General features: G+C 52.2%; 4 protein-coding genes across 4 annotated transcripts in view; 2 read left to right on the top strand and 2 right to left on the bottom strand.

The window, feature by feature from the left end:
• PHYSODRAFT_564170 (hypothetical protein) overlaps positions 1-1,909 on the bottom strand; it is a gene marked incomplete at its 5' end in the record, with an annotated part of 5,545 nt that extends 3,636 nt beyond the window's left edge. The window contains 6 exons of the mRNA XM_009536145.1: positions 91-664; positions 742-810; positions 887-946; positions 1,023-1,088; positions 1,154-1,402; positions 1,488-1,909. Of these exons, the coding sequence (XP_009534440.1) occupies positions 91-664; positions 742-810; positions 887-946; positions 1,023-1,088; positions 1,154-1,402; positions 1,488-1,909 (1,440 nt within the window). The remainder of the gene's footprint in view (positions 1-90; positions 665-741; positions 811-886; positions 947-1,022; positions 1,089-1,153; positions 1,403-1,487) is intronic.
• Positions 1,910-4,929: 3,020 nt separating this feature from the next.
• On the top strand, positions 4,930-6,259 carry PHYSODRAFT_361819 (hypothetical protein). Its single transcript, XM_009536144.1, has 2 exons — positions 4,930-5,580; positions 5,653-6,259. Exons 1-2 carry the CDS (start codon positions 4,934-4,936, stop codon positions 6,074-6,076), a joined length of 1,071 nt encoding a protein of 356 aa, XP_009534439.1. The 5' UTR covers positions 4,930-4,933; the 3' UTR covers positions 6,077-6,259.
• Positions 6,260-6,371: 112 nt separating this feature from the next.
• Positions 6,372-7,838, bottom strand: PHYSODRAFT_305062 (hypothetical protein; the record flags this gene model as incomplete). The annotated part of the gene is made up of 1 exon (XM_009536143.1): positions 6,372-7,838. The coding sequence occupies one exon, from the start codon at positions 7,836-7,838 to the stop codon at positions 6,372-6,374; it is 1,467 nt and encodes a 488-aa protein (XP_009534438.1).
• A 1,831-nt stretch (positions 7,839-9,669) lies between these two features.
• Positions 9,670-10,215, top strand: PHYSODRAFT_288438 (hypothetical protein; the record flags this gene model as incomplete). Its single annotated transcript, XM_009536142.1, has 1 exon — positions 9,670-10,215. One exon carries the CDS (start codon positions 9,670-9,672, stop codon positions 10,213-10,215), a length of 546 nt encoding a protein of 181 aa, XP_009534437.1.
• Positions 10,216-10,758: the final 543 nt, after the last annotated feature.

Here is a 10,758-nt window from a genome sequence, read left to right as displayed (position 1 = left end):
CATAAATCTCTGCGGCTTTTCCTTCGAGCCGGCCTCCTCTGTTGATACAAACGAAGGAATACTGGAAACGGCAGTGCCGGCCCCTGGTACTTCTTCAGTGATTACTTCGTTCTCGTGAGTCATAGTCGGAACCCCCAAAGAAACATCGCTGGAGCCCCTCGGAATGATCACATCAACGTCATCGAAAGTGAATCGTCCACGTGACTGTAGCTGCTGGTGCCAATTGTCTGTAGACGAGAAGTGGTCGCTGCTGTATCCGACGGTATCGCTTGCTATTGAGCACTCGATCTTCTTTTCCTCTTTCCTCCGGTGGATGATGAAGAGGAACGCTGCAAATGCCGCCACCAACACTCCACAAACGATCCCAACGATCAAGCTGGTAGACGACGAAGATGACGATGTGCTCGCTGTCTTTGTTTCTGATCCGTCCGAGCCTGACGTGGTCGTCGCACCGCTGGCTGTAGCACTCGTAGTGTCAGTAGTAGTTGGTACTCCATCGGTAATGCACACGGTGGCGTCTCCAATCTTCGTTTGGTACGTGTCGTCACAATCCACGTCGGCGCTAAAGTCGGACTCAGATAGTCCCAACGTCTCCAAACTGTTCAAGAATTCAGCCTGATCGTTTGTAAAACCTCGCGATGAGAGCGGATTGCCAGTCAGGTTTCTGCGTATGCATCACAAACAGCGTGTGAGACATCGTTATAGCATTGACATTGAGCTACGTTATTCAAGTGCACGTACAGCTTTTTCAGGTTGGAATAGCTGTAGATGGCGCTGGGGATGCTCGTCAAATTATTGCCTCCAAGGTACCTGCGTCAACATGAGTAACATAATTTGTAAGCTCGGACCTACTTTACCTGGGTAACTAGACGACAGCAGCACGTACAATTTTTCCAGCTTGGAGAAGACGGCGGTAAAATTATCGATGTCGTTGTTCTGCATGCTCCTGTGACGAGGGCAAGGGCACAGTCGAAAGTTAAATATTTTGTCCTACAAAAAGCCAAGCACAAAGTGTTCCTTACAAGGAAGTGATGGAGTCAACGCCTTCAATGGAATCCACCGTCGTCATGTAGTTGTTATCCAGAACTCTAAACAAACAAGTAGCAACAGTTAATAGCAACATGACAGCACCTTTCTCCGAATAATAACTTACAGCTCCTTGAGCACTTGCAACGTGCTCAGCGCTGTGGGAAACTCGGTAAGTAGCGTATTGCTAAGGTCCAGACTCTCAATCGACGACGGGATAAACGCCGAAATGGTGTCGATCTGGTTGGCCAGTCCCAGGTTCTGGAGCCCCACCTTGGTCACGGACGTCGCGGCCGAAATGACATTCGCCGACAGAATTATACTCGAGACCTTGCCCTTGGGGTACTCCACCGCCGCGCTCCCGCCCGACACAATACTAGCAAACCACCACACACCGCCAGCACTGTCAGATGAACTAACTCTACCAACCAAAATGAAATACCCCCTCGAGACCGACTCACAACGTCGTGACTGCAGAGGACACGCTGATCTTGCCCAGCGCCGTGACCTGGTTGTTGGAGACGGACGGCCAGTCGCTCGTCTGGTCGGGGAAGCCCGCCAAGTCGGACTCGGTGTAGCCCCCCGCCGCCAGCTCCTGCTCGCTCTTATACGTGCCGAACTGCACCAGCACCACCAGCTCCTCCGCGCTCTTGTCCACGCTCAGACACTCGTAGGTGCAGGCGCCGGCCGTCTCGCAGTTGGAGCCCGAGCAGCTCGAGGCGTCCGTGAAGCCGAGACACAAGTCGTAGTCGCCGCAGCCCGAGCAGTCCTCGGTCGTGAGCGTCGTGGACCCAGCGGCGCACGTGGCGGCCACGACGTCACAGTGGACGGCGCAGCTCACTAGCCACAGAGCCGATAGACGCGCTAATGGACGCGCCGCCATGTTCCGAACGCAGAGAAGTGTGAAGCTTCCTTCGCATTGAGCGGGGGCTCGAATGAATGCTTCTGAGAGTGGAGACCATGGAGAGGAGAGTCGGTCAGGGCAAGAGAGAGGCCAGCCCCAACCGTGCCGCGATATTCACTGAATATTATTCAGGGGTAGAAGAGAGTCGACTGACGAAGGTGCAGCTGGAACGCGCACCAAGTGGCGCCTGAAACCCAGCCCCAGTTTGAGGCTGCCCTCGCCGTCTGGTGACTGGCGAGTGGTGATCAATCAGCAGAGCAGTTGGCTGAACTCGTCGTGCTTTGGCGGAGGAAGGGCTGGGCTGGTGCCGTCGGAATCATCAGCTTGGAGCGGTTCTGTTAGTCGTTTGCTGACTGTAGAAAACTCACTCTGCTGGACGCGTCCAACGTGCCGTGTCCGTTCCTATCGGATGGGGTTCAGCGCCAACTCTTCCGCCGTCGCAGTCACCTACCTGATCACGTGCTGTAACACTCCGGACCGACTGCAAGTTAGTTGTTCTGTAGGATACTTAGGCCCGTTCTCAACCGGAATTCCTCGCCGCATGCGGCCGCATGAGCCGAAATAAGGACTTGTGATTGGTTAGTGGGGTAGGTGGTCGCATGCGGCCGCATGCAAAAATAGGCGCTCATGCGGCGAGTTGGCCGCATGCGGCGAAGTCGCCGCACGAGAGTGAGTAGGGGTTGCACGCCGTAGCACCAATCAGAGTGCTCTTATTGACTCACCTGCTGGTACAGTACCCTATCAGACAACAGCTGACAAGACGTCAATTTGACTCCTTGACTGCCAAAGAAGTCAACCTTGTATTTTAGCTTCTACTCGAGGTGTTCGGGCCGCTGGTGCTAGCGGACGCCAACACAAAGGGGGGCCGCTACTCTATCTGGCCTACATGTACACGATTTCGTGTTATTATTGAGTGCATCGTACAGAACGTGTAATGTTACATCTATTTCGAAGTAGATACATGTTGCAGGTAGTGGAAACTACCTTTAGATGTAGAACCCCCACCGCCGGGAAGCGTGTACTACGTCTACCTGCTCTTTAGCAGGCGTAGATCAACATACACTAGCGTATCGCCCTACGAGTGGAAGTTATGTATCAGCCAATATGCATGTAGTCATAACATGCATCGGTTGACGGAGTCGTGTGCGTGAGAGTTAAATGTTATCGTGTACCGTGAGACAAAAACTAAAGCTGCGACTGCTGCCGACAGTTACCAGCACGTGCATACCATATATAGGGGCCAAACAATTCGGCTGTAGTGCCTATGGAGATGATTGTTGTTATGCATTCGAGACCTTGCTAACTTTACTTGATTTATGATGACAAACAGCCCATATCCACAGCCAACCATGATGTTTGGGCTTTCAAGCGAGCTAACGTATACCTCCATGCCCGCACGATATCGGCGAAGGCGTGCTGAGGCGAAAGGCACGGTTAGGTGGCATCAGTAGAGCTTTTTATTTGAGTCAACAGAGGTTTAGCACTAAAATAAAATGTGAGTATGTCGAATACGTATCCGACGTACCAGTAGATTAAAACCAAACAGCAAGAATGCAAGGCAACTCACAAAAACTGTAATGAAACGGAAACTCGTTAAAAATTTCTAAATCGGCCATCGATTTTGAAGCTACACGCGCTCTACGCTAAAGGAAACTATTTTGCTTTGTGCAGCAAAAGATTACGCACTTATATTTCTTCATTATACTGGTGGGGTTAACTTACAAGTAGCTTCTGTAGCATAAGTTGACGATCCACTCATTGAGTAGCTCCACCATATCGCTGTAGGTGGACGGTTTTTCTTCACACTGCTGGTTGACCAGCGTAGTAGATCTTTTTGTATCGCTTTCCTTATTGTTGTCTGCGCCAGGTTTTTGCTGAAGATGTTTGCAATATGCAGAAACACAACAAGTTCTATTTAGCATTAATCCACTACAGGCGTACAAGTACTTGTTCATATATTGTTTTCAGTTGGTGTATGAGCTAGCATCGAGAAATACGAGTCTTCGGCAAAACTCATCATACTTCGCGTTGCTGCTTTTGGTATGCTTGAGTTCGAATTGGCCGATGTCATCTGGAAGCTCATGCGGGTAGGGCGCGGCCGCACGAGCGTTCTCAACCGATGCGGCCGCATGCAGCCGCATTGTACAAAACTGTGCGATGCGGTGCGGCCGCATGCGGCCGGTTGAGAACGGGCCTTAAGTAGACTATTGCAAGTTGCTAGGTATTATCTCAAAGTGCCATCAGTGTCTCTACATTCGCCGTTCTATTCTCCATCACAGCACCAAAGTGTCCGCAGGTGCTCGCTGCCGCAGTCCTACAGACACAACACCAGGTGACCGACCGGCAGCACGACACGATGGTCATGACCGTCCTATAAGGGGCTGGTTGAGTTCTTGGTGTTTGGTGTCTGGTGTGTGGCACACTGTGTGCCTTTGACTCCCTCCTACCCCTACCTGATTGGTTAGCTCGTCCGTGTCCCTGTTTTTGGGAAAGCAGCTCATTCTGAGTATTTCGGGTGATATTTTAGGAAGTGATGGCAGCACCTCTGGGCCCCCAAACAAGACAAACAACCACAAGCTCGTGTACAGAAGCCCCTGCACTAGCCGCCCCGCTACCGTTCTACGTGTTTACCGGGCCCCATGCGCTCACTCGATCTCGTTCCTAGCGGCCGCGCCATTTCTGGCTTTTCAGAAATCCATTAATTTTGTGTGGGATGCCTGTCCTTTCTGTTGGTGTTGGCCCCAACACGACTCCGGGAGTCGTGTCGCGGTTAACACCATTGAAAATCATTTCAACCAATCAGATCAAACCGTGTTGCATGTTTATGTCATGCCTCCCCAACACCGACACCAAACACCAAGAACTCAACCAGCCCCTAAACTGCAGCTTCCGTCTCATTGGTGCAAACCCTCCGCCAATCACAATGCGTCTTCTACTGTACCCTTTCCTGGGTACACCTGCGCTACTTCCACCACTTCCAGTCATACATAGTGCACAGCAACCATGAGTGGGTTCGAGCGCATCCTGGCGCGCGTGGGCGGCGACGCGCTGCGCTCGTACTGCTCGTCGGCCATCGAGGACGAGCTCCGCCACCTGCAGGCGCGCATGCAGACGTGTCTGGAGAGCGTGGAGCAGGCGCTCAAGGTGCAGCAGGCCGTGGCCAAGCTGGACGTGCCGCTGAGCCGCGAGAACGCGGCCACGTGCGCCGAGATCAAGCGCAAGTACGCGGCCTTCAGCGCCGACCTCAAGGGCTTCGTGGACGAGCAGCGCCAGCTGCAGGCGCAGGCGCCGCCCGCCGCCGCCGACGACGCCAGTGAGCCGGCCCAGGACAAGCGGAAGCAGAGCGAGCAGCAGAGCCGCGAGCGCGTGGCCAAGCTGCTGGCCAAGATCCAGCACCGCATCACGCGCAAGCGCAGCGACGCGTGGATCGACAAGAACTTCGCGGACGTGGAGACGGTGGCGGGCATCATCAGCGACGACGCCTTTGCCGGCCCCGACAAGGCGCTGCGCAATGAGTTGGTGCTGGTGCTGGACCACCTCATCTCGGCCGTGTTATTGAGTCCGCTGACGAACCAGTCCACGCTCGAGAAGATGGACAAGGTGCTCAAGAAGCTGGCGGGCGTGCATGCCGACATTGACGAGTATATCAGGTGCGTTGGCTATTGTACGTGGTTGGTCATGTGGATATTTTTTTATTTACGGGATGCTTTATTATTATTTAGGACGTCAAGCGGTCTGTTGACCAAGAAGCGGGCGGCGTATGCGTCGCAGAACGGCGTGGAGGTGGAGGAGCCTCGTGTGAAGAGGCAGCGTGTGGAGACGACCCCCGACTCGGACTTTTTGGTCAAGGTGGAGCGCACGGCTGCGGCTGTCGCGGCGGCTGAGGCGGCGGGTAGTGACGCCACGTACGAGGTCTTTGTGTCGGACCTGCCGTGGGGCACGACCAAGGAGGCCGATGTGGCGTCGTACTTTGGCATTGCCGGCGCGGTCGTGTCGGTGCAGATGCCTACGATGCCTGACGGCAGCACGGTGGGTGTTGCGGTCGTCCGCTTTGCTGCGCTGGAGGGCATGACGCTGGCGCTGCGGATGGATGGGTACCCGTTCAACGGCAAGAACATCCGCGTGGTGGTACACAAGTCCAAATAAGTGGAGGGGTGAGTCTTCTGGTCTGCTTCTGCAGCCCGGGAACTCGTACTCCGTGGACAGCTAGTGTTACGTATTATAGATCTTAGAAGCAACCCGAGCATAACTAATCAACACGCTTAGCCGAGCAAGTTACCTTAGACACAACTGCGCTTTAATTGAGTGGCAATACTGCTGGACATATATACTTCAAGTGTACAGTATGTTTATCTAGCAGCTTACATAACACTCAATGTTTACCGCTCTGCTTCAGGTGACTTCTTCTTTACAGTAAGCGAGAAATAACTCGACAACTTCTCTACAATCCTGCGCACAAACAAACAGAAACATCGTCAGCAACTGAAACCCCAACAGCCCAAAAAACTACACAAACGTACGGATCCAAACATGTTGGCAGCTCGCCCAGCGTGTGCTCAAGCTGTTCAACAAGCGTAAGTAAGTCGTTCAGTGCCATCTTGACTCGTGGTTGTCTCGGCAGATCCATGCCCACAGAGGCGATTGTCTCGATAGCACATCCCATTTCCGTCAACTCCCCGTCAGTGAAGGTCTTGTGCGCATATAAATATTCGTCCACTTCAAGGTGTTTGCGGTCGAGCAGGTACGAGCGCAGTACTGCTACAGTTTGTGGAAACACAACCAACTGGTGGGTGGCATCGCTTTCGTTCTGAAGTTTATCCACCAACTCCCGACACAGCGAGAAATCGTCGTCATTATCGGAATCGGAATCAAACACCTCCAACTCCATCGCCAATTGTTCTGAATCCGACATCTCCAACTCCACTGCCGACTCCTCAGACGACTCTGGAACTTCCAGCTCCATCGGGGACTCCGTTTCCGATCCATCCACTGATGCACCCTCGCACGCCTCTTGTCGGTCGACTTTCAAAATTGCTTGCTGGTCTATTACTTCCTCCTTCACCCGGACGGCCTCGTCGCGCGATCTTCTCATCAATCCGCTCGGCAATGCTTCTACCTCTTCGTTTGTCTCTCCATTTCCGTCGCTGCCTTCGGGACTGCATTCTAATACCGCACCCTCATCTTCCACACACTCTACACCACCACCTTCATCTCCCACACACTCTAGTCCACCACCTTCCTCTATCCCCTCGTCGTTCGTTTCCACCTCTAAAATCTCCACTTCACAAGCATCTTCTTCCACCTCAATCACATCGACTGGTCTGCAACGCTTCTCAACCGTCACAGCGTCATTCTCCTCGCATTCAGCGTCTCCCGTCCTCACATCCGCGGCCCTGTCCGCAGGCGTCACCACCTGCAAGAACTCCACTCCAGAGTCCTCCTCTGCATTTGCACTTGCATTATTCTCCACAATGGCCAATTCATCGGCTTCCTCGTCGTCATCATCATCCAAAACGATGGCTTCTCTATCCCGAAGTTTCTCCTTCTCCATCGCTTTCGTCTTACGCTCCGAGTCTTCTTCTCTTTCTGCAATTCGCTTCCTCTGTCTCTTCTTCTTCTTCTTCTTCGTCCTCCTCTCTATCTCGTTCAGAGCCGTCTCCAGACTGCTCTGCAGCTGTTCGATGCTCTTCAGCTGCGCCTGCAGCGTCTTGGGCTGCCAGTCGCCGCTCGGTCTCAGGAACTCCGCCGCCGATTGCAGCTGCCGCGCGGCGGCTAGAGACGACGACACGCGATCGACCTGGCGCCCAATGGACCTGTACTCTTTGCGCAGCACTGTGTGCAGCTGCCTGTCCAGCTCCGGGCGCCCCACCCGCGCCAAGATGGAGGCGTAGACGTCGTCCTCGTCCATTCTTGCACTGCTTGGAAGTGCAATGAAATGGTGTGTGGAACACAATTATCGCCTATCAGAGGTGGTAGATATGACATATGAGAGGATTATTACTGTTCAAGTCAGCAAAACTAAGCTTACAGTCGGTAACATCCTCTGTTGAAGAGTGTGGCGATGCTGCCGCGATCGTCTTACGTGAAAAATACGCTAAACTTCATTAACACGCTAGCGCTTGGGAGTTAGGCCTTTGAACGACATTCACAACATGTACTCTTGCCGCTTACAGCGAAATTGTGCTAAGTACACGCAGGCGTGGTACCACTGGTACTATGGTAGGCTCCAGAGGTTTTCTCCAAATACAGGGACGTATCAAAGTATTGCCATCCTAGACTCGCCGTCTGTGAGTCACAAGCGTCCACGATAAGTGATCTTCGTGTAGAGCTGTTATCGATTCCGTCCGGATATCCGCGAATACAGATCCAGTGGATCATCCACAGCCTGCGATTAGTTTGGACAGAAAATGGATGCGGTGTATTAATATTGTGCCTTTCTGCCAAAACGCTCTCCGATTTGAGGTCCTACGTATTGTGCCTTTCCAAAACTTTGGCCAATCTGACCTCAAAAAGGTGGTCTTGAGAAGGAGGGGGTAGGGCTCAACCTAGGATTTGCTGTTGGTCTTGCATCGAATTACGAAAGTCCTACGTAGGAGCTCCGTCTTCATCTAAAGGGTACCTTTTTGGAAACAAGGCCCGAATGGCCAAGTTAAGCTGGCCATTTGGACCTTCGTAGGGCTAACGAGTCCTTCGTAGGACTAGATTAGGCCAGTGCGCCTGAAAGCATCTGTGGCCAATGCATACCTAGTTCGGCCACACTCGTACAGGCGGAGCCTCAGGCAGCACCGCAACCAGGTCACCGTGCTGAGCGTGGAGTTACGTACATGTGCTACAGCTATAACGGTACTGAAGGCGCTGACTTGTCGGCCTACCTTCGCAAGCCATTCGCTCAGTTCAGTTTTGTTTGTACCAGGTTTTACTGTCCTCGGTACTAACTTTTATGACACCTTACGTAGGAGCAAAAGTCCTATTATATATACATATATATTTTAAAATGCGCTTTGGAGTCTATAACTTTCGCTTGGACCCTTTGCTTTATCCTTTCTATCTGTAGCGGTTCTTTTAGATTTGAGTGACTTCCACAAATTATCCTTTTCCGGTGCACTTGACGCATAATCCGGTTTAAAATAGTCATCATGGAGACTGCATACATGCATGCATATGCGTACGCCGCAAGTTTTCAAACTCCTCCACCATTGAACCTGCAGGTGCCTGCAGAGTATCGTATTCTTCAGCGAATCAGGTTACTCGTCCTGGACTCGTCCGAAACAAGTTGTCCTGTAGTTACAAGTAGAAGTAGTCAATACGTCGTTCGGATTTCAAGTCGGCTTAGCACCAGTGGCCACCACGCACACCGACTGGCCAAATCGCTCTGGGATGGAGGAGAGGTATTGTGCGTGCTGTCCGTAACAGCCGCTGCACCAGAACCAACACATACGTATAATACAGTAGTGTACACTAGTATTAGTATAGCGCAGCAAGACGATACCAGATAACTCGACTTGGATGCCCATGGTTTCCGTCTCATGCAAGAGCAAAGTCATTCCCCTTCCAGTGATAAGCATCCGGTGCGTCACAAGTCACAACAACACGTTCCCTACATCCGTACTACGGATTCCGTAGACTCAAGGGATTCATCTCGGCATGAAAGAGGCTTTTGCTCAAACCTCAGAGCAGTTCACTTTGCAATTTGCATCCTAGCCGCCACATCTCAAGTTTTCGCGGCAGACCAACTCGCCATGAGGCTTCGTTGCGTTCTGCTATTCGCTGCTGCCGCTGCTATTGCTGTATGTAGCGCGGATGCTACGTCGATGTCCACGACTGTGGGGGAGAGAGATGAAGTTGGCGCAGCCGCCAACAGAAGACTGAGGGGTATCGACACAGCGGATGAGCTCGACGATGAAGACAGCGAGGAGAGGGGAGCTGTTGATTTGAGTAAGCACGCAGACGAAGTGTTCAAGGTACTGAAGCTGGACGATGGAGTGGAAGATCTCCTCGCCAATCCGATCATGAAGGAGTGGGTGGCCGATGTGGAGAAGATGAACAAGCTCAAACCAGAGAACAAAGTCTCGATATTTGAAACGTTGATTTGGAACTACGATCAAGCCACTGCCGCAAAGATTATTGGGCGTGGAGCGAGGTATGCCAGTACGGAGTCGTTGGCGAACTCATTAAGAAAAGAGCTTATTCGGAGGTGGTCCTCTGCGAACGAATCCCCGGCTGAGCTACTCAAGGTGCTAAAGCTCGACGAGGATGCGCTACCAACCCGGCTCTGGGAATACTAGTGGATTACGTGAATGTGTGGAACCACAACAATCCCCGGCAGCAAACGACGCTGATGAACACTATCATAACGTCGACCAAATACGATGACGCCATCGTGGCTCGGGCCCTCGAAGCTGCGAAAAAAATCAAGGGTGCGAAAACGATGGCATTGCAGTTGCAGGGGTTCCAGTTCGACCGTTGGATGGAGATCGGATACAAGCCAAAGAAGATCGTCGGGGCGGTATTCAGCACCAAGTACACCAAACAGGAGGCTTCAATTGCGAGGCAGTACAAAGCGTACTACAAGAATCAGAAGGACGTTTTCGAGGAGCTTGAAAAATTGCCGTAAATGGCTCTATCAAGGGGGCTGTGTAGCATCCGGCATCCACCACGTAAGCATTTTGCCTACTGACACGCATAGTAAAAAAGGTATAGATTTCTTTCGCGGATTTCAAACAAAATTCCTACTTTGCCTTAGGTCTCCATGCCGATTACTGATATTTGTGGAGTACAGGGAGAAAAATAACTCCACTGTGCGGTATTGTATCCCTCCTTCTTGGCAC

The sequence above is a fragment of the Phytophthora sojae genome, assembly GCF_000149755.1.
Source record: "Phytophthora sojae unplaced genomic scaffold PHYSOscaffold_9, whole genome shotgun sequence".
NCBI lineage: Eukaryota > Oomycota > Peronosporomycetes > Peronosporales > Peronosporaceae > Phytophthora > Phytophthora sojae.
This window is presented reverse-complemented; position numbering and strand designations above follow the sequence as displayed.